Below are 21124 nucleotides of genomic sequence, written 5' to 3' on the forward strand. Positions count from 1 at the left end.
GGCAAGGAGCCATAGGCCAACGGTCGGTGGCCAAAGCCCAACGGAAGCAACGATGAAATGATCGATGAAAATGCCAACGAACAGAGGAACGAACAAACGACATTCAAAAGTATTGAATGCTGCCGGCGCCACTTTCGGCGTTGGCGCGCACCCGGCCCAACTCCTTCGCCTTACATACACCGCCACCACCGACAACAGCAGCACTTGTCGTACCACTCTGCCACGGGCGACAGCTGCAATAGCTGACATGTCGACCACAGGTGGGACGCCTGTAGACAGGAGAGAGCGGGAGGTCTCGCCCGAGGCGGCTCCGCTGGCGGCGGTCGTGTCGGAGCTCGACCTGGAGACGGTGACCATGGAGGAGCTGGAGGCTCTGGCAGGAACGGTCGGTGGCATTCCGCTCGAGATGTCGTTCTCGCGCTCGCCATCGAGCGCACTGACGGCAACGCCGAGCTCGTCGCGGTCGGCTAGCTCGTCGAGATCGCCATCGCTCTCGGTCACACCGAGGGTGGACGAGGCCCAGATCCGCGGCGGCGCGCTCGGGCATCAGTTTGCGCTGCTTGAGGCTGCGGTCCGCGAGAAGGACGCCATGCTTGCCAACATTGGCAAGCAACATCTGCTCGAGCTCAAGGTGCTGCAGGACCAGGTCCGTGCGCTCATGCGTGAGCGAGGCGAGCTGGAGAGCAGGATCGACAGTGCCGATCGCAGGCACGCTGCGGCGCTCCGGGCGGAGCGACGCAAGGCCGACGCGGCCGTCGGGGCACTCCGCGAACAGCTTGCGGCTCTTGAGGAGCGTGCGCCGGTGGTGGCGTCGCGGATGGCGCTCTCGACCGCCGACATTGCCACGCTTCGCGTTCCAACCGACGCCCAGTATGCCAAGCTGTCGCGGACGCCGGCGTCGCGGCGGTCGATCAAGGCCCAGCTGGCGGTCAAGGTCTATGAGCTGACCGAAGCCATCCGTGCCGACGCGGTTGCAGCCGACACCCGGTTGCATGCCCTCGACGACACGGTCGAGTCGGCCAAGGCCAACGTGGTGCGGCTGACTCGCGAGCGCGATGCGCTCACCACCAAGGTCGCCCATCTCGAGTCGGAGCTGGCCGCGACGTCGTCGATGGCGGCCAAAGATGCCGCACTTCTCTCGTCGCGGCTCTCGGTCGCCCGCGAGGAGTTGGCAGCTGTGAAGGAGGCGTCGGCTGCCGCGCTCTCGGCCCGGTCCGAGCTCGATACGGCCCGATCGCAGTCGGCGCGATACCGGGCGCAGATCGAGGACCTCACCGCCCGGCTTCGGGCCGAGGAGGGCGCACGAGCGCAGGCGGCAGCCAAGGCTGGTACTCTCGAGTCAGAAAACAAGGTGCTCTCGTCGTCGCTAGCGCATGTCAAGGACGAGCTCGCGTCTCTGCGGCAGTCGTCAGGCGAGGCCGGCGCGGCACTGCAGACTGCGCTGTCGCAGAATGCGGCGCTCAAGGCCGATCAGGATCGTCTGTATGCCAAGTTTCTGGAGTTCAAGTCGCACTCGGACACACTCTCCGACGGCCGGCTCGCCGAACTGGTGGGCCTCTTTCAACGCAACACGGCGGCGACGCACGCATCGGTCACTGACGCCACGTCGTCCGCATACGAGCGCGAGCTCTCGCTCCTCCGCGAGGCGCGAGCCGAAGCCGCCGACCAGGTCCGATATCTCAAGACCAAACTTGAGGCTGCCGAAGCCGCGCACACCACGCTGCTCGGCGAGTACCAGAGCCTTCAGCTCTCGATCACGTCGTCGGCCGCGCAGCAGGCGTCCGAGGTGACAACCAAGACCATCGAGCTCGAGCGACTGCAGGTCGCGCACAAAGCGCTGACCGAGGCACATGCCCGACTCGGCATTCAGCACGATGCACTGCTGCAAAAGCTCGACATTGTGCGGGCCGAGTACGCGTCGCTCACCGAGAGCTCCGAGGCCAGGACAAGCGAGCTCTCGCAGCAGGTCGCCAACTTGCAGCTGGCGCTTGCTGCCGTTCCGCAGTGGACCGAGGCTGATCCCGGACGTGCGGGCAACTTGCTCGATGCCCACGCCGCGGCGCAGGCCGAGCTCAAGACCGCGTCGGCCAAGATTGCCGAGCTCGAGGCTCAGCTCGCTGCCACGCGGGTCCGCCTCGACGACTCGCTGGCCTTCCAAGCCGCCGCCAAGCAGCCGTACGCGTACGTTGTCCAGAGCCTGCTTGACAAAGACGCCGAGCTTGCAGATGCGCAGCGTGCGCTGGAGGCCGCTGCCGCCGACGCCGCCGCCGCCGCCAAGGCCAACGCGCGGCTGGAGGCCGAGAAGGAGCGGCTCTCGCGCGACCTGGTCAAACTACTGGAATCGCGCAAGGACATGGCCGCGCTGCGGACCATGGTCGCCTCGCTCAAGGACGACGCCACCCGCGCGCGCCGCGCGCCGCTCGCTGATGTCACCAGCAACTCCCAGTCGCCGCCGATGCGCGGCCCTGCCATCAGCTCTCAAGCGGCCACTGGCCCTGCCTCGCGACCGCGCCCGGCTGCCTCGGCCAAGCGTGCCAGCAACGGTGGCGGCGGCTTGATTGTCATGCAAATGTGAGGAATGACCACGCAGTCGGTCCGCGGCAGTTTCAGTCTGCCAGTGACCACCACAAAGTGTGCAAAAAGGCGCAGGCGTACGCAGGCTCCTACGCCTCTGAAACCGGTCACACGTTTCTCGACTAACAACAAAAGACAATCATGGCTGGCAAGGGTGGCAAGGGCAAGGGCGGCCGCGGAGGTACGCAAGCCGTCTCCCCTCTGTTCTCCCGCCTCCCCCCCCCCCCCCCCCCCACCTTCCCCCTCTCCTTCATGCTTCCCCCTGCCTTCCCACCCCCTCCCATGCCCATACCCACCACCGCCAATCCCCCCCCACCCGCCTTTCCGCCGCCCCTTTGAATCTACCCAACGCCGCGCGCGCCCTCTCCCAGCCCCCCCACCCGCCCACCCATCCACCCACCTCCTCTTCCCCTTCTTCACTCTTCCCCCCTCTATCACCTCCCTCCCAGCCCCTTCTCCTCCTCCTCCTCCCCCTCTGTCCTCCCTTCCTCTTTTATGTATCCACCCCTGTTGCCCTCCTTCGCACTCGCCCCAGCGATCGATGCTGTCATGCACCCGTGGATTCTACCGATTTTTCAGCGCACCCCGACAACGAGGGGAGATATTTTTCAGGCACACTCACCATCATCATCTTTGTCTTGACGCTCGCAGGCAAGTCCAAGTCGCGCACGCGCTCCTCGCGCGCCGGGCTTCAGTTCCCGGTTGGCCGTATCCATCGGTTCCTCAAGGAGGGCCGCTACGGCAAGCGCATCGGCTCGGGTGCTCCGGTCTACCTCGCTGCTGTCCTCGAGTACCTCGCGGCCGAGATCCTCGAGCTCGCTGGCAACGCTGCCCGCGACAACCGTCGTGCGCGCATCAACCCGCGCCACATCCAGCTCGCCATCCGCAATGATGAGGAGCTGAACATGCTGCTCAAGGATGTCTCGATCGCCCAGGGTGGTGTCCTCCCCAACATCCACGCCGTCCTCCTCCCCAACAAGGCCAAGGGCAAGCGCAAGGGCTCGTCGCAGTCGCAGGAGTACTAACTCTCCCCGATTGTGCACACTCGAGCACGCTGGAGCCTGTGACGGCCCTTCGAGGCTCGCGCCCACTAAACACAGTTACCCTTTTCCGCGCACCCGCCACCCGAGCTCTTTCCACGGCACAAGGCCATTTACCTGCGGCGGGACTTTGAGGCCTTGCTCGCTGCCTTGGAGGCAGACTTGCTAGGGCGCGAGCTGCTGGCGCGCGAGCTCCCGGCGCGCGAGCTCTTGCCGGTGCGGGCCTTGGGAGCGTCGTCCGATGACGACGACGAGCCGGTGTAGGAGACGTACTGGTAGGTGCTCTCGTAGTAGTACGAGTACGAGCCCGAGGCCACGTCCGGCTTGGCCGGGCCGCCGCGACCCGAGTCCGAGCTCGAGCCTGCCGAGTCTGCGGCGTTGCGCTTGCTGTGGCGGTGGGTGCGTGACGAGGAGGCCGACGACGACGAGGGGCGGACGGCGTCAAAGTAAGGGTGGGCCATGGCCTCGGTGGCGGTGAAGCGGCGGACGTGGTCGGTGAGCACGCAGTTGGCAATGAGGTCGATGGCCTCAGGAGTCACCCGGTGCCGATTATCGTCGTCGATGAACGACTCCCACTTTTTCTTTGGATACCCCGACAGCGCCGCCATCTGGTCGTCGTCGAGCACCACGTTGATTTTGCGCATGTAGGTAAAGAGCTCGTCCGAGCCCACAATCTTGACCGTGGCCAGCAGCTGGTTGAACCACGAGCCCTTGCCGCGGATGAGCGGGTGCTCGAGGAAGATCATGGAGCCAAAGGTGCAGCCAAAGGCCCACATGTCGCATGAGTAGTCGTAGTACTCGTACCGCAAGCTGAGCTCGGGCGACTTGTAGCACCGCGTACCTGGCCCGCGGATGTTCTTCTCGCCGCGAAGTAAAAGCCGGCGACGCCCCAGTCGATGAGCCGGAGCTTGCGCTTGCGCGGGTCGATGAGGATGTTCGACGGCTTGATGTCGCGGTGCATGACTCCGATCGAGTGCGTGTACGCAATCGCACGCAGCAGCTCGTACGCGTAGTACCGCACTTCCTCGTTGTCCAGCTGCGGAAACAGGTCGCGGCACTTGACGTAGTTGATCTTCTCAAAGATGAGCAGCTTGTTGCCCGTGTTGAGGTCCTTCACCGTGTCCTGCAACTGTACAATGTTTGGCCCGCCGCGTACATACTCCAGCATCTTGATCTCCTGTCGAAGCTTGGCTTTCTGCTTCCTTGTATCCTTGAGCATCTTGGCCACCACCTTTTTGGACTTGCGTTGCGTGTCCTTGGCCTCAAACACCTCGCCAAAGTGACCCTGTCCCACCTTGCGCCCCATCTTGAACCGATCCGTCTTGGTCCACGTCACCCGGTACCGCTTCACGTCAAACTCGGCCCGGTCGAACCGTTCTGTGTAGTCCGCATGTTCGCGCGCCTCAAACACACGCTGCTCCGTCATACTAGCTTCCCTGCGACGCCACCGCCAATGCCCTGAACTCCAGCCAACCTGTGTGCTACGCCGTACACAAGCCTTCTCCTCCTTCCGAGTCTCACGCGGCGACCCTGTGCAACTGCTCGCTGGCGAGGAGTGTGTTACCCAGACTCTCTTTCGTCCTCGCCCCCTCACCAACACCCTCACCAACCCCTCGGCGACGGCGACTGCCACAGCCAGCCAGCCAGCCGCCCAACTCGGACTCACGCGCCACCGCCGCCGCCTTCCGCCCGTTCCGCCTCGGTGCTGGCACTTTTCCCCAAATGGCGCCAAAACACCTAAACCCAATATTGGTACTGCTGAATTAATCAAAAACCAAGCAAGAGGCCAACACCGCATCATGCCCCCCCCCCCCCCCCTGCCCCCTACTCCACCTCCTGCCCAGCTGAATCTGCAATATCGCCGGGACTTGACCGACCCAATGTTCACCGCACCAACGGCTGATCATCACGTCATCATCGCACGAGGACCAATCAAGTCTCAATCACCGCCATCGCCTCTATCCCCTTCCCCTCCCCCACCGTCCGCTTCTTCCCATCTCGCCAAAAGTAGAACGAGTCTGCTACTACCCCCCCCCCCATTCTTGATCACCAATGAGATAAATTGGCCGTTGACACGCCGCCCAAGCCACCGCCCACAGCACTTGCTCGGCTTGACAGCTCCCCTCCCCCCCCCTTCCCTATTCCACCTACAACTTATCCCCAACTCCTCTCGCAACAAGACGCGCCGACTCCAACTCTTGCCCTCCCACCCTCCCTCTTCTTCCTCCGTCTTTCTTCCCTCCACAAGGACCACAAGAAGCGCCTCCGCCACCGCCGGCTCCAAGCAGGTCGTTGTTGCGTCCGTTTCCGACTGCTCCAGACCAGGTCGCCACCCCCCTCCTTCCCTCCGGGCCCTCGTGCACGAGAGAAACAGGCTGGGGATGGCATCAAGGGCGGCTATACGGCCGGCCCGTGAGCCGCCGGTGACGCCGACCTCGCCCAACGTACCAGGGCGGCCGTCCGAGGTCTCCAATGAGTCTGTGGTGGGCGGGCTCCGTCGAGACTCGCTGCGGCCGACATTGACGGCGCGTGAGACATCGCGCCGGCTGCTGGCCGACTTTCGCCAGCAGTCCAAGACGCGGATAAGCCGCAAGGAAGCCATGGGCTACGCCAAGTACGACGCTGAGGTTGTGGGTCCAATCCAGGCTCAGATGTGGGTTCTCTACATCGCCATGCTCGTGCTCCTCGGCACGGCCGAAGTCTTTGGCTGGGCGCCGTCGCTCCGGGTCCAGAACCTGTACCCGTACGTGGTCATGGTGATTGCAGTAATGGAGGTGACGCGAGTCATCACAGCGTTCAAGCCCAAGGCCAAGGTTGCGCTCTGGCTCTCGCTCGGCCCGTTGGTGTGGCTTCTCCTCATTGCGCGCGAGGTCCACATCATTGTCGCCGCCCTCTTCCTCCCCACGGTCCTCGCCATCAACATGCAGAACGGCGACCACCGGCTCCGGGCGCAGCTCCCGCTCTTTGCGCTGACGTACCTTGTGGTCTACGCCGTCTGCGTCGCGGTTATGCAGTGGTTTTACACCGACACAACCGGCACGTCGCAGTCGCACGGCCGCGCGCTCGACCCGCCCATTTCGTGGGCCGAGGAGGCGACGCTCCTCCTGGCGCTGGCCATGGAAGCTGTTGCCTTTTCCATGCTCGAGAACTTTACGCACTACTTTGCCGGCACGCTTGTGCGTAACGAAAAGTCGCTCGCTCGCCTCGTCCGTGACAACAAGGCGCTGCGTTCGATGCTGGCCAACTACGAGCGCGGGCAGGAGTTTGACCTCAACTCACCCATGTCCAAGGCGCTGGAGGTTCTCCGCGACCTGGTGGCCAATGACTCGGACCTCGAGCCCGATGCCAAGATCCAGCTCCGCGCCGCCATGACGCTGCTCTCGTCGGGCGAGCTGTTCCAGCCGAAGAACCTCGACACGCTCGATCCCGAGTACAAGTCGTACATGGCCTCGATGCTTGCCAACAACCGCAACCGCCCGTCCGAGTCGCAGAACGAAAACGGGTTTTCGCTCGTCGGCTCGCCGCGGCAAGACACCGCCGCCCAGATGACACTCAAGACCATGGGTGCTTCCGGCACCTCGGCTGTTGACGACGAGCTCGCCGCCGACTTTCTAATGCGCCTGCAGGCCTCGGTCTCTAACGCCACAAACCTGGACATTGAGGCCAAAATCAACGCCGCCGCCACCGCGACCAACACGCCGCGGGCCACTGCCGGCCCGTCGCCGTCGGACTCGGGGTCAGACTCATCAAGCAAAGCTTCGGACGCATCGACCGAAGGCTCGCTCTCGTCGTCGCTTGTCCGAGTCCTTGACAGCCTCGCTGCCGACCAAATTGCGCAAGAGTCGCTCTCGTCGTCGTCGAACTCGTCAGACTCGTCGTCGAGCGGAAGCTCGGACTCGTCGTCGTCACTTGGTGACACCGTCTCCTTCACCCACATCGAATCGCTCTCGAATGCTGCACTGGGCAGCTCGAGCAAGATCACCGCCAGCACACAAGAGCCCGACTCGGGCTCGGGCTCGACCTCGTCGACGGTTGTCTCCATCTACGACGCCCGCCACTCGCGGTCGACGTCGCGGCTGGCGCCGTCGGCCAGTATGGCCGAAGTCGACGGCACGTTGGGTGTCGCCCCGGTTCAGAAGGACAAGAAAAAGTCCAAGCGCGGTCGCGCCAAGGGCAAGGGCAAGGGCAAGGGAAAGGCCCGGGGAAAGGTCAGGACCAAGACAAGCCGCTCCGCCCGCAAGCTGGCCAAGATCAAGGCCAAGGCGCAGGCGCAGGCGCAGGTTCTTGCGCGACTCCAGGCGGTTGTTCGCGCCCGAATCCAGCGCGCCATTGTGGCCACCCGCAAGCGCGAGCGGCGCAAGGCGCGGGCCAAGGCGCGCGAGGCGAGCAGCACCGGCCCGCGCGTGGCGCAGGCGCTCGAAGGTGTGCCGGCCATTGGGGCGCTCGACCCGCGCGAGTGGGGTAAGGTCGAAGTTGTCATCGACCACCTGTACGGGCACCGGCTTGCGGTCGGGCCCAAGAAGGTCATCGACTTTGGCGAGCTCTCCAACCTTGTCGACGAGTGGAACTGCGACGTGTTTGCCATTGGACAGCTGACCGGCGGGCGGCCGCTGTACTACACGGCCGTGACGCTTTTCCGCAAGTTCCACCTTGTGCGCACCTTTGGCCTCGACCCGACGAAGGTGCTGCGGTTCTTTGAGCGTGTGGAGGACGGGTACATCAAGGAGAACCCGTACCACAACTCGATGCACGCGACAGACGTGCTCCAGACGGTGGCGTACCTCATCTCGAACACTGGGCTCTCGCCGGTAGTCACCGACCTCGAGGTCCTCTCGGCTCTCATTGCCGCCATGGTCCACGACATGGGCCATCCCGGAACGAACAACAACTTTCAGGTGGCATCGCGGTCGCCGCTCGCGCTCCGCTACAACGACATGGGTGTGCTGGAGCACTTTCACTGCTCGACAGCGTTTGAGATCATGTTTGACCCGGCGACCGACATCCTCTCGCCACTCAGCTCTGCCCAGTTTGCGGACCTGCGGTCGCTGGTCATACAAATGGTCCTCGCAACAGACATGTCGCAGCACTTTGACTACCTCGGCAAGTTCAAGCTCAAGATCGAGTCCGAGTCACTCGATCTCTCGGTCACCGAGGCGCGCAACCTCGTGCTCGAGATGGCCATGAAGTGCGCGGACATTTCGAACCCAACCAAGGACACCGCCATTTGCGAGACGTGGGCCCACCTGGTCATGGAGGAGTTCTTCCGCCAGGGCGAGGCCGAGTCCGCACGAGGACTCCCAATCTCGCCTTTTATGGATCGCGCCACAACCAAGACGCCCAAGGTCCAGACCGGCTTCATCGACTTTTTCGTCACTCCGCTCTACGAGGCCCTCAACATGGTTCCCGAGCTTGGCCTTGACGACCAGCTCGCCCAGCTCCGCGACAACCGCATGTACTGGGAGAACCTGGCCAAGGAGAACGAGTCGGTGGCCTCGTCGACCCTCGACCCCAAGTCGACCGTCCGTGGCTCGATCGTCCGTAATTCGGTCGAGAGCTCGCGGTCACGCACGTAGTAAAGCAGTCTGCGGCCTTTGGACCGTTCCCGCCCGCTCGCGCCGTTGTCAGGACGACCGCATCAGCGCGCGCTTCTTGTGTAAGACCGAGACCATGTCCTTTTTCTTGAGGCAAAACTGGATCCGCCCCGGGCTCAGCAGCGAGTCCAACTTGATCTCTTCGCCGGCCTCGCCGAGCTCGTACGACGCGCTCGCCATTCGCGGAGCGCTGCCAGCCTCGGCCTGCTCCTCGGCCTGCCGCGCCATGGCAAGTGCAAAGGCAGTGTCGCGCTTGCCGGTCGTCGGCGTGCCCGAGCCGGAGCCCTTGCCCGAGGTGCTTTGGCGCTGGGCGCCGGCAAACCCGACCGAGATGCGTGGGCGGGCACCACTCCCGCTGACGGAGTTGGACTTGGCCTGTTTGGCCGGCGGCGGCGCACTGGCCTCGTCGCCGCCTTCAGACTTTGTGTCGGCTGGTGTCGCCGCAGACCGCGACTTGCGCTTGCGACCCGACTTGCGCTTCTCGGCCTCGGACTTTGAGCTCTTGGCCGAAGACGCGCTGGTGCCGCCGCTGGCCGACTTGCGTGGCTTGGGATCGCGGAAGACCTTGTCGGTAGGCACGTCAAAGAGCTTGCGCGAACCGACATACCGGACCGAGATCCAGTCGTCGCCATACTCGGACGGGCCGGCCACGTACGCCGAGTAGAAGACGGTGGACCAGTCCGAGTTCTCGTACCACAGGGCATAGATGTGTGTTCCAGACTCGTTCGGCAGCTCTGGGTCCGGGTTCGGCGGGAAGGCAAGCATGTTCTTTGCCTTCACTTTGTGCACTACGGCCTCGTCGTCAGAGTCTGGATACAGATCCACCACCACGTAGCTCGACGGCTCGCTGCTCTCGTCCGTCCCTTCTACCGCCGACACCTTCATCATGGCCCACTGCGGCCTGTTCTCCACCCGGACCCGCGCCGCCACCATGTCGCCTACCTTGAACACCATATGAGCGTCTTTGGAGAGGGGTGTGGAGTCAAGGACGCGCGAGGGAGGTGTCGCCCGTGGGACTACCTGTGACGCCCCCGCTGTCGCTGCCACTGCCACTGCAGCTGGCGATGCATGACCAGCCGCCAGGCACGGCCATCAGCGCCCCGCTCGCCCTCGGTCATTGGTGCAAGAATGGAAGACGGCGAGCCATGTGTTCGGCATGAGCATGCCACTGTGATTGTCATGTCCTGCCATTGCTGCTGGTGGTCGATCTTCCGTCTCCATGCTTCACCAGACGAGCCTGGCTCGCCTCGTCCGGCAACTCGCCGACAGCTTCGTCGACTCCGCCTCCACCCGGCCTCGGCGCAGCCACTCCCCCCCTCTCCCTCCTCCCTCTCCCTTCCTGGCTCACCGCACGTACTTGAGCCAAGCACATCTCTCTGCATTGAGTCTCGTCATGGACGCACTGCACCTCAACTTTACGTCTGCGCCCAAGGGCAAGATGCACCCTGTGGTGGTGCTCTCGGTCATTGACCATTACATGCGCCGTCCCGAGGGCCAGAACAGGGTCATCGGTGCCCTGCTGGGGACCCGCGGCGTGAACGGCGTCGTCGAGATCCGCAACTCCTTCCCCGTTCCGCACTCGGAGACCGCCGACGAGGTACGTACCAGCCATTGCCCACGGCTATGTCCTGCCTTCTGTCCACTTCCTCCTCTCCTTCCCCCGCCCCCCCCCCCCCCCCCCGCCCCCCCTCCCTTCGCACACCCGTGATGGCTGCCGTGAGGTGAGCCAGCCGGCTGCCGTCTCCCCATCCACCCTCGCTTAGCCTGCCTTCTGCAAACGACGACGTCGTGTGGGAGGAAGCTATGGAACAGGTGAGGCGATAAGTAGCTTGGTTTGGGGCTCAATAAGGGTGTAGGGATGGAGGTGGTGCAGAAACCGCAGCAGAGTGTGTGCGGGTGGTCGCCTTGGGGGTGGTCGCAGTGCAGACAATCTGCGGCTTTTTTTGGTGGATGGGTTGCCGAGGAGGAGGAGCACATCGATGGGACATGATGATGGCGATGGCCATGACGAGCGATGGTGGGCGAGAGGAGGCGGAAAGAACTCATGGGAACGGTGATTGGGGATGGGGATAGGTTGCGGTGGACATGGACTTTATGGCTGTGCAGAGGGAGCTGCACATGGAGACGTTCCCGGAGGACGACATTGTGGGCTGGTACGCGACGGGGCCGGAGATCACAGAGTACTCGATCCTGCTGCACGAGTTCTTTGCGTCGTCGGGCTCGCGGCATCCGATCCACGTGACGGTGGACACGACGCTCTCGAACGGGCGGCTTGCGATCCAGGGCTACGTCTCGTCGGTCCTGCAGATGGGCTCGGCCTCGTTTGGCACGCAGTTCCACCCCATCGAGGTTGGGATGGCCTCGTTTGAGGCCGAGCAGATCGGGCTCAACCTCATCTCGCGTGGCCTCTACTCGGCTGACGGCACCACGCCGCTTGCCGAGGAGATGAACAACCTGGAGAGCTCGCTCGCGCAGCTGGCGGACCACCTGGACGAGGCCGCCAACTACGTTGACGGCGTCCTGGCCGGCTCCATCCAGCCCGACAACAAGATTGGCCGCTTCCTGCTCACCGCCGTCTCGGCCGTTCCGCAGATCGAGGCCGACGCCTTTGTCGACATGCTCGACTCGAACATCAAGGACCTGCTCATGGTTCTCTACCTCTCGGACCTCATTCGCACACAGCTGCATCTCTCGGACAGAATCGACAAGGTCCTGGCCAAGCACGCCCGCAAGGAGGAGAGCGCGACGGCGTCTGCGTAAAGGCAACAGTGAAATTGTGGAGCGCCTGGAGTCGGCCATCGAGCTGTGCATGCGTTCATTGGCTGGCACCGGGTGCGTCAGCGCCATGGCCTGCGGCGGCGCGTTCAGCCTTGATCCGCTTGTGATGGTCCTTGAGCTTGACGTCGGCGAGAAGGTGTGGGTAGGCGCTCGTCCAAAAGGCGTCACCAATGAGATCGGTGTTGACGTTGACAAGCTTGCGCGAGACGCGGAAGCCGGCGTGCCCGCGTGCGTCGACGTAGTCGGTCACCTCGAGGTCACGGATCCAGATCGAGCCCTTGCGGTTGAGCTCGGGCTCGTTGTTGTAGTTGATACCAAAGCGCGAGAAGAGGATTTCGTTCTTTTGCGCAGAGTTGGCGTCGCAGAGGAGCTTGTTGGCGACGGCTGGATCATCGCCGTCGCCGACCAGCGCCCAGAACCCGGTGTTGAACAAGTTGTTGATGTGGCAGTCAACCTGCCGCCACGAAAGATAATCGCGGAGAACGGCCCGAGTGGGAAGGACAACGGTCCGCCCGTCAAAGACCGGCATCTCCATCAGCGGGACGTCGGGACCAAAGGCGGCTGGCCAGGCTGCGATAAAGGCGCCAGTAAAGAGCGAGACAACCGTCGAGACGAGCTTGGACGCGCGTCGCTTGTACACGTTTGACGACGGCGGGAGGACAAACGAGAACTCGTCCGAATGGCCGTACGCCAGCACCAGATCGCCCATGTCTTCCATCACCGCCTTGGCTGCCGCGTCCATCACGGCCGCCCCGCGGGTATCCACTGGCTTGGCATACTCGTGCCGCGCCACAAAGCCCGAGAACCCGCGCCCGTCCACACGGATCACCACCCACGTCAGCGGCAACAATGCATCGTCCTGTTCAAACTTGCGCACGTACTCGTACTGCGACTTTGCCATGATAGAGAGCGAGCGAGGGAGTGAGCAGAGGGAGCGAGCGAGGGAGCGAGTGAGGGAGCGAGCGAGGGAGCGAGCGAGGGAGCGAGCGAGGGAGCGAGCGAGAGAGGCACGGCTGTAAGCGGGGTGCGGTACAGCGAGAGCGAGAGCTTGCTACGGCTACGACCGAGGTGAGTTTGCGGTACGTGTGTCAAGCGAGGTCTGGTCGTTAGTAGCCTGGCGAGTCCCTGCCGACTCTGTCGTCTTTGCCGCCGCCGTCCGTGTGACTCGCCTGCAACACAAGGAAGGAAGGAAGGGAGGGGGGGGGGGGGGCCGGAGGAACGGGCTGGCTGATGACGACAATCACACATATATTTGATTGTCGTTCAAATAATGGTTGCTATGGTACGTGTGATCAATTGTTCAGTCGATGAATGGTGGGAAGGGGGGGGAGGTGTTTCGTTCTTCTCGGTTTGTCGTTCGTTCGGTCGTTCGGCGTGCTGCGTTGGTTGGTCGGTCGCGGGCGGCCGAGTGGCCAGCGGGGAGAAAGGGGGCACCATTCAACTGCTGGATCGCACATGTTCAGCCTTCGCCTTGTACGTAGAAGGGGGGAGAGGTTGTAAAGGACTTGCAGCAATCTGCACCAGTTCTTCGCGCTGCGTAGTGCGGACAGAAGGTGCATGGTAGCGCAAGGGGGGCCGGACAGTGTGAGGCCAAAAAATGGGCCGTCGGCCAAACGCGTCGTCGGCGCCGAAGGCAGCCCCCCTTGGAGCGTAGCAGGCGGGGAAGACGGAACAGGGAGCCAGCCAGTGAGGCCCTGGTGTGAGGCATGTTGTGCATGGTGGCCATGTGGTTGGCAAGGCAAGGGCGTGCCATGTCGCTGCGGTAGGGCCGGCAGGGCGCTGCGGCTGACGGGCTGGGATGGGGCCAGCTGGCGTCAATTTTTTCAATGGCGCGGGCCCATCCATTGGGCGGGGCGGGGAAAGGGGGAAGCGAGGGCGATACTTATGGTGCGTTTGGTTGACGGGCAACAGGGTTCGATTGGCTCGTTTGCCACCTCGCAGGCCTCGCGCCTGTTCGCGTCTGCCGCGGCCGTGACGGCCAAGAAGGACGTGGGTGTGGCGGAGCTCTCGCGTGTGCTCGAGGAGCGGATCCTCAACTACGAGTCCCCGACCGAGCTCAACGAGGTGGGCAAGGTCCTGTCTGTGGGTGACGGTATTGCGCGCATCCACGGCCTCAACAACATCCAGGCCGGTGAGATGGTTGAGTTCAAGTCGAAGATCAAGGGCATGGCTCTCAACCTGGAGAACGACAACGTCGGTGTTGTGGTTTTCGGTAACGACACCCTCATCAAGGAGGGCGAGACCGTCAAGCGTACCGGCGCCATTGTGGACGTGCCGGTCGGCGAGGGCCTTCTGGGTCGCGTCATCGATGCTCTCGGCAACCCGATCGACGGCAAGGGCCCGATCAACGCCAAGGAGCGCCGCCGTGTCGAGGTCAAGGCCCCCGGCATTATTCCGCGCCAGTCGGTTTCCGAGTCGATGCTCACGGGCATCAAGGCCGTCGACGCCCTCATCCCCATCGGCCGTGGCCAGCGTGAGCTCATCATTGGTGACCGTCAGTCGGGCAAGACCTCGATCGCCATCGATTGCTTCATCAACCAGGTGCAGCTGAACAAGCGCGCCAAGTCGGACAAGGACAAGCTGTTCTGCATCTACGTGGCCGTCGGCCAGAAGCGCTCCACCGTGGCGCAGATTGTGCAGCAGCTCGAGGAGGCCGGTGCTATGGAGTACACGTGCGTCGTGGCCGCCACGGCCTCGGACGCCGCGCCGCTCCAGTTCCTCGCCCCGTACGCCGGTACCGCCATCGGTGAGTCGTTCTCGCTCAACGGCCGCCATGCCGTGATCACCTTTGACGATCTGTCGAAGCAGGCCGTGGCCTACCGTCAGATGTCGCTCCTCCTCCGCCGCCCGCCCGGCCGTGAGGCTTACCCCGGTGACGTTTTCTACCTCCACTCGCGCCTCCTCGAGCGTGCCGCCAAGATGTCCGACAAGCTCGGCGGCGGCTCGCTGACGGCCCTGCCCATCATCGAGACCCAGGCCGGTGACGTGTCGGCCTACATTCCGACCAACGTCATTTCGATCACGGATGGCCAGATTTTCCTCGAGACTGAGCTCTTCTACCAGGGCCAGCGCCCTGCCGTTTCGGTCGGTCTCTCCGTCTCGCGCGTCGGTTCCGCCGCCCAGAAGAAGATCATGAAGTCGGTGTCTGGCTCGCTCAAGCTCGAGCTTGCCCAGTACCGTGAGATGGCCTCGTTCGCCCAGTTCGGTTCGGACCTCGATGCCGCCACCCAGGCCCAGCTTGCCCGTGGTGCCCGCCTCACCCAGACCCTCAAGCAGGGCGTTCTCGTCCCGATGCCGCTCTCGGAGCAGGTTGCCGTCGTCTACGCCGCCGTCAACGACTTCCTTGACGGCATCGCCGTCGATGACGTCGTCGACTTTGAGGCCCAGTTCCTCGACTACATCCGCGGCTCGCACGCCGACCTCCTCACCACCATCGAGGACAAGCTCGAGCTCACCGATGAGATCGACGCCAAGCTCAAGGCTGTCTGCACCGAGTTTGTTGGCCAGTACACCGCCTCCAAGTACGGCAAGTAAGGCCTTTGTTTGCTCGTAAACGCACCCTCCAGTTCGTTGTTGTTGTTCCTTTTCCAGCGCCCGGCTTTTTCTGGTTTTACTTGTGACGCGGCAGCGTGGCCGAACGATTCTGGTCGCGCCTGCGGACGCGCCGCTTCTTGCCGTTGCCATTGTTGTTGTTGCCACGCCCGCGGGCGCCCGAGTTGTCGCGGCGTCCGCGCGGCGAGTTAGCGCCCTGGCCATAGGGATCAAAGGCGCCGCCATCGCGGCGCGAGCCCGACTTGCCGGCGCCCTTTGCGGAGCGCGAGCCCTTGGAACCACCCTTGTCGCCCGAGTAGTCGTGCGCCTTGAAAGAGGCGGCGTTGGCGGCAGCCGAGAGGTCCTCGGCGTCGAGCGAGGCCATGGCCTGGTTCGCCGGCCAGCCCATCTGCTCCATGAGCTTGACCGGGTCTTGCGGCACACCCGGCTCGACAAGCAGGTGAGCACGCTTGGGGGCACGGTCGCCCTCGCCGCCGTCGTCGCCGGTCCGCTTGCGCTCCTGCTGCTGCTTGCGGTTGAGGTTGGAGAGGACGTAGATGTCGGACATGGTCTGCGGCTGCGGAATGGCCTTGATGACCTCGGCCGCGGCGGCGTCCGAGACCACGGGCTGAAGCAGCGGCTGTATCTTGGGGAACGAAATGCCGTCGGCAATGTCCTTGTACACTGCTTCGGCCCGGGCACGCTCGGCGCCAGCCGTCGACAGCGGCTTGGTCCACGCGCCGTGCGTCGTTGCCGCCAGCCCGGCGCTCACCTCGTTTGCCGACGCGCCGGTCCAGCTGCCGGGCTTGGGCCCGGCGGAGCCGTCGCCGCCAACCAGGGCATGCTCGAGCGCGGTGCGCGGGACGACGTCGCCGGCGCTCCCGCCCGACTCGGCGTGTGCCATGGCCACGAGCACCGGCTTCTCCAGCCAGCCGGCGGCGCGGAACTGCTCCTCGGAAAACGTGGCCGAGGTGTCACCCGACGGCGACGGCGAAGCCCGTGCCGACCGCGGCGTCCGCGCGCCACGGCGCGGGCCGCCACTCATGCCGCTGCCGGCCGCGCTGGAGCTCGTTGCAGCACCGCCAGTCACGGCGTTGGCCCACCCGGCCGACTTGGAGCGCACCGCCTTGCCCCGCGACGGCGACGGCATACCGCCGGCCTTGGTATGCGCCGACGCAGCCGCGACAACAACCTGGACAATGTCCATGGCGTGCTGGCGGACAAGCGGCGGAATGGGGTTGCAGGCCGCAAGCAGGTCGCCGACGCGGGTGGGCATGGCATGGGCCAGCCGCGCCAGAAGCGCGTTGGGCATGACGTAGCCGGTCGACTCGTCGAGCTTGCGCGCCTGGGCATCACGCCAGTCGTAGAGCGCCGCAAACACGGCGCGCTGCTCCGACGAGAGCCGGGTTGACGACCGCTCGTAGACCCGCCGCCAGGCGTCGGGTGTAAAGGCCGGCTTCTCGTAGACAAAGCCGCAGATCTCGCGCGAGCGGGCGAGGACGGCAGCAACCAGGTTGTTGCTGACCGAGCCACGGGCGACCAGCTCGTTCTTGAGTCGGTCGTAGATGTACAGCAGGTAGTGGGTGTCCATCCGGGCGTACTTGGCCATGTCCTCCGGCAGCGGGCGGATGCGCCAGTCGGCCAGCTGGTACGACTTGTTTGTGTTGACCGAGCAGTAGAACTTGAGCAGGTGGGCAAGGCCAAACGAGGGGTAGGCGAGGACCCGGGCGGCCTGCCCGGTGTCAAACATATTGACGACGTAGACGCCAAAGTCGCGCTGGAGCCAGACAATGTCCGAGTTTGCACCGTGGAGGACCTTGACAACGCGCGGGTCGGCGGTGATCTTGTTGAACAGGTGCATCTCGCTCCGGAGCGCCAGGGTGTCGACCAGGTAGTCGGTCGAGCGGGTCGAGACCTGCATGAGACAGACAAAGCCCTGGAACGAGCGGTACGAGTGCGCCTCCAGATCGATGGCAACAACAGGAACGTCCTCGAGGGCGGAGATGAGGTCGGTGAGGCCGGCAACGGTGTCGACCCACACCAGCGGCGTCTCCTCCAGCGGCGCGTAGAGCGTCGGCTGGACGGGACCGAGCATTTCCTCGGTGTACGAGAGTGTCGCCAGCTCGGCAGCGTATGGATGGCTTCCATCCGAGCCGTGGGCCTCGTTCTCTGCTGGCAGGCCGAGCCCGGACATGTGGGCCTTCATGGTCGACGACACGCCCGCAGGCGCTTCGAGAGCATGGTACTTGTGCTTGAGCTTGCAGGCGAACGGAGTCTCGCGTGAGTTGTCCACATGATCAGCAAACGAGTCCTGAGGACGGCGAGCCGACGGGTCGCGGCGCGAGGACGCGGCATCCGACTTTGCATCATCCTTGGCGTTGGAACCGGAGCGGAGGAAGCCACGGTCGCGGTCGAGGGCCATGTCGGCCTTCTCCAGCAGCGAGTCGAGAGTCTCCGAGAGCAACTTGTAAGCATCCGGCACGTCAGCACTGTCCATGCCCCGAACATCCGCAGGTACCTGTGGCTCGGTAGCCACCCACAGCGCATGCAGAGAGTCCAGAATCCGTCGCCCCGATGCCCGTGTCCGCGAGATGAACTCGGGGAAGGTGGCGTAGTACTCGTAGTCGTCACCCGACGGAAGACGCCGCGTCTTACGGGACGCAGCTGCCAGTGCACCCACAAGTCCCTCTCCAAGGTCTCCCATTCCCTTGTTACCCGTTGTGTCGACGAGAGGTGCCCCCCCTCTCCACACCCTTCTTCCTTCCCTCCCTCCTGCCTTCCCTCCCCCACCGCTCTCTCTGCCTGTTGCGGGATGGGCCGTGGATGGCCAATATTCGTCCATGGGCCGTGGATGGCCAATATTCGTCCATTCGCCGGGTGGGCGGGCCGCCCTGGGCTGGGCACCAATTGGCTGGGATGAGGGCACGATGCACATCAATAGGCTGTGATGAGGGCACGATCCACACCATTAGGCTGGGATGAGGGCACGATCCACACCATTAGGCTGGGATGAGGGCACACCATCAGGGCGGGATGAAGCTGTGATGAGGGCACGATCATCGCAGCATGAGCAAGGCCTTTACACGCAATGAAGGTGATGGAGATGGGCTTAATGGTCATGATGGACGCCATCACTACCATGCCACTACTTACCCCATCAGCACAATCACTACAATCATCATCTCCATCATAATCATGCCCGTCACAATGACCATCTTCTCAGCCACCTACCCCACCACTACCATCACCCCGCCCGCTTTGGCCTCTCACACTCACTTCTTCCACCACCTCTCCCACCACCATGGCTTCGTCTTGCTCGGCCTCGTCGTCGTCGTCCGCAGCTCCCGAGGTGAACGCCCTGGAGACGGTGGTCGTCCATGGACGGCCGGTCATGTACGAGTACCTTGACCACACTGCTGATGTCCAGCTCCACGCCTGGGGCTACGATGTGGGCGAGGCCATGGAGAACGTGGCATTGGCCATGTTTGACTACGCCACCGAACTGCCGGGTGTGCGACCTGTCGATGAGCGGACTGTCACCGTGTCTGGCACAGACATGCCATCGCTCATCTACAACTTTCTCGATCAGTTGCTGTACATCTTCTGCACCGACCTCTGGGTCCCCTCCTCCGTCTTTGTCGCCGCCCTCGACACTCAAGCCTATTCTGTCACTGTCCGCGCTCGTGGAGAGGTCTTCAATCCTGATCGCCATGTCCGTGGCACAGAGATCAAGGCCATCACCTACTCCAACATGCAGATCAACGTCAAGGACGACCGTACAGACATCTATGTCATCGTCGACATCTAATTAGGGCCCACCCGCCCCGCTGACTGTCCCTCCAGCTACTTCTGCACAAGTCGTGCCGCTGCTGCGATCGCTGCGTCCTCGTGCACCACTACCACCTCGTCATGTGCAGCTCCACCACTGGTCACCATACGGATGTGGACCTCGGCACGCTCCGGCGCCTTGGAGTGGACCAATATCGCGGCCGGGATGCCCGCCAACGCCGCTTCGCGCTTCTTGCGCCCGTTTGACATGTCGCGATCATCCACAAGGACGCGGCCCTCGCCCAAGACGCTCAGCGCGGCCTCCAGCCGAGCCACCCGGGCGGCAAGCTCGGGCGAATGCGCCACCTTGCGCGCCGGCGGCACAATGAGCGTCGCCACAAACGGTGCGAGTGCAAGCGGCCATCGCATCCCGTCCTTGTCGCCGTGCACCTCTTGCACTGCCGCCATTAGCCGCGAGACTCCAATGCCGTAGCAGCCCATCTCGATCGGCCGCTCCGCCGTCAGCCCGCCGCCGTCGCGCGTCGGCACACGCACCACCGCGCCCATCCCACTCGAGTACTTGGTTCCCAGAAGAAACGCATGCCCCACCTCGATCCCGCGCCGCTCCACCAGCTCGCCAGCCTCGCAGCACGGGCACCCGTCGCCCGCTCTAGCGCTGGCCACGTCCTCCCACCCCAGCGACGCCGACGCCAGCACTGGCTCCAGCGGCATCGCACCCGACGGCGCCGCCGCCACATCCACGCCGTCCAGTCCGTTGTGCCCCAGAGACTCCAGGACCCGCGTCAGCCGCAGTCTGTTCACCTCAATGCCGCTAGGCAGCTGCAGCGAGTACGTCGCCTTGCCGGCCAGCACCGTGTGCTCGACACTCGCCGCACCTGCAGCTCTTGCAGCCATATCGCCGCCGGCCTCCTCCACATTTGCCGCATACCCGCACCCGTCATCGGCCCCGCTGCACTGCAGCACAGCGTCCTCGCCCACATCCGCCATGACGTGGAACTCGTGCGAGAGCGAGCCGCCGATGTTGCCTGTGTCCGCCGCAGCCATCAGCGGCCGCAACCCGAGCGAGACCAGGAGCTGCGTGTACGCGGCAGTCACCGTCGCATACGTCTCCCGCGCCGCAGTCTCATCGACATCAAAGGTGTACATGTCCTTCATCACAAACTCGCGCGCACGCATCAGCCCAAACCGTGGCCGGATCTCATCACGGTACTTGGTCCCGATCTGGTACAGCCGCAGCGGCAGCGACTTGTACGAGTCGAGCTCTGCTGCGACAAGAGCTGTAAAGACCTCTTCGTGAGTAGGTGCCAGAACAAGCGTCTTTCCACGCCGATCTTCCAAAGCAAATATCTCGCTTCCGCCTCCCTTGCTTCCTTCCTTCTCGTCTCCTTGCTCGCTGTCGGCTTCTTGCGGAAGCAACCGGCCAGACATCTCCCACAGCTCGCGAGGCACCAGATGCGGCATGGTGCACTCGTTGCCGTCGATGCCATCCATCGCCGCTCGGACTGCACCCGACACATTCTCCAGGACACGGCGGCCCATCGGGAGCAGCATGTGCAGTCCAGGTGCCAGTGCACGGGCGTAGCCAGCCCGAAGCAGCAATCCGTGCGACAACGTCGACGCGTCGGCCGGCACGTCTGCCAGAGTCGGAGTAAACACGGAACCAGCCCGGGTCACTCTCGCACTCCCACCACCAACCACATGCTGCATCCACCGTACAGTCCGTCCAACACTGACTCCTGCTCTGTGCCACCCGCGGAACATGGCTGCTTGGCAAGTCGTGTGCTCGTGAGTTGGCGACTCCGCCTCCACAACGTGGGATCC

General features: G+C 63.9%; 10 protein-coding genes across 10 annotated transcripts; 5 read left to right on the plus strand and 5 right to left on the minus strand.

The window, feature by feature from the left end:
- Window positions 1-214: 214 nt before the first annotated feature.
- Window positions 215-2575, plus strand: AMSG_00144 (uncharacterized protein; the record flags this gene model as incomplete). The annotated part of the gene is made up of 1 exon (XM_013907552.1): window positions 215-2575. The coding sequence occupies exon 1, from the start codon at window positions 248-250 to the stop codon at window positions 2573-2575; it is 2328 nt and encodes a 775-aa protein (XP_013763006.1). The 5' UTR covers window positions 215-247.
- A 3-nt stretch (window positions 2576-2578) lies between these two features.
- AMSG_00145 (histone H2A) lies at window positions 2579-3477 on the plus strand (the record flags this gene model as incomplete). The annotated part of the gene is made up of 2 exons (XM_013907553.1): window positions 2579-2755; window positions 3226-3477. The coding sequence occupies 2 exons, from the start codon at window positions 2579-2581 to the stop codon at window positions 3475-3477; spliced, it is 429 nt and encodes a 142-aa protein (XP_013763007.1).
- A 250-nt stretch (window positions 3478-3727) lies between these two features.
- On the minus strand, window positions 3728-5040 carry AMSG_00146 (CMGC/CK2 protein kinase; the record flags this gene model as incomplete). Its single annotated transcript, XM_013907554.1, has 2 exons — window positions 3728-4474; window positions 4501-5040. The coding sequence occupies 2 exons, from the start codon at window positions 5038-5040 to the stop codon at window positions 3728-3730; spliced, it is 1287 nt and encodes a 428-aa protein (XP_013763008.1).
- A 949-nt stretch (window positions 5041-5989) lies between these two features.
- AMSG_00147 (uncharacterized protein) lies at window positions 5990-9218 on the plus strand. Its single transcript, XM_013907555.1, has one exon. It carries the CDS (start codon window positions 5996-5998, stop codon window positions 9185-9187), a length of 3192 nt encoding a protein of 1063 aa, XP_013763009.1. The 5' UTR covers window positions 5990-5995; the 3' UTR covers window positions 9188-9218.
- Window positions 8910-10177, minus strand: AMSG_00148 (uncharacterized protein). Its single transcript, XM_013907556.1, has one exon. It carries the CDS (start codon window positions 10157-10159, stop codon window positions 9236-9238), a length of 924 nt encoding a protein of 307 aa, XP_013763010.1. The 5' UTR covers window positions 10160-10177; the 3' UTR covers window positions 8910-9235.
- Window positions 10178-10576: 399 nt separating this feature from the next.
- On the plus strand, window positions 10577-11982 carry AMSG_00149 (eukaryotic translation initiation factor 3 subunit F). The gene is made up of 2 exons (XM_013907557.1): window positions 10577-10802; window positions 11279-11982. Exons 1-2 carry the CDS (start codon window positions 10599-10601, stop codon window positions 11963-11965), a joined length of 891 nt encoding a protein of 296 aa, XP_013763011.1. The 5' UTR covers window positions 10577-10598; the 3' UTR covers window positions 11966-11982.
- Window positions 11983-12014: 32 nt separating this feature from the next.
- AMSG_00150 (histidine tRNA 5'-guanylyltransferase) lies at window positions 12015-13146 on the minus strand. The gene has a single exon (XM_013907558.1). It carries the CDS (start codon window positions 12882-12884, stop codon window positions 12021-12023), a length of 864 nt encoding a protein of 287 aa, XP_013763012.1. The 5' UTR covers window positions 12885-13146; the 3' UTR covers window positions 12015-12020.
- Window positions 13147-13417: 271 nt separating this feature from the next.
- AMSG_00151 (ATP synthase subunit alpha, mitochondrial) lies at window positions 13418-15552 on the plus strand. The gene is made up of 2 exons (XM_013907559.1): window positions 13418-13456; window positions 13895-15552. The coding sequence occupies exons 1-2, from the start codon at window positions 13439-13441 to the stop codon at window positions 15515-15517; spliced, it is 1641 nt and encodes a 546-aa protein (XP_013763013.1). The 5' UTR covers window positions 13418-13438; the 3' UTR covers window positions 15518-15552.
- Window positions 15553-15577: 25 nt separating this feature from the next.
- On the minus strand, window positions 15578-18907 carry AMSG_00152 (exosome component 10; the record flags this gene model as incomplete). The annotated part of the gene is made up of 2 exons (XM_013907560.1): window positions 15578-18200; window positions 18812-18907. 2 exons carry the CDS (start codon window positions 18905-18907, stop codon window positions 15594-15596), a joined length of 2703 nt encoding a protein of 900 aa, XP_013763014.1. The 3' UTR covers window positions 15578-15593.
- A 384-nt stretch (window positions 18908-19291) lies between these two features.
- Window positions 19292-21069, minus strand: AMSG_00154 (prolyl-tRNA synthetase). The gene has a single exon (XM_013907561.1). The coding sequence runs from the start codon at window positions 21062-21064 to the stop codon at window positions 19358-19360; it is 1707 nt and encodes a 568-aa protein (XP_013763015.1). The 5' UTR covers window positions 21065-21069; the 3' UTR covers window positions 19292-19357.
- Window positions 21070-21124: the final 55 nt, after the last annotated feature.

Source organism: Thecamonas trahens (assembly GCF_000142905.1).
Source record: "Thecamonas trahens ATCC 50062 unplaced genomic scaffold supercont1.1, whole genome shotgun sequence".
Classification (NCBI taxonomy): Eukaryota; order Apusomonadida; family Apusomonadidae; genus Thecamonas; species Thecamonas trahens.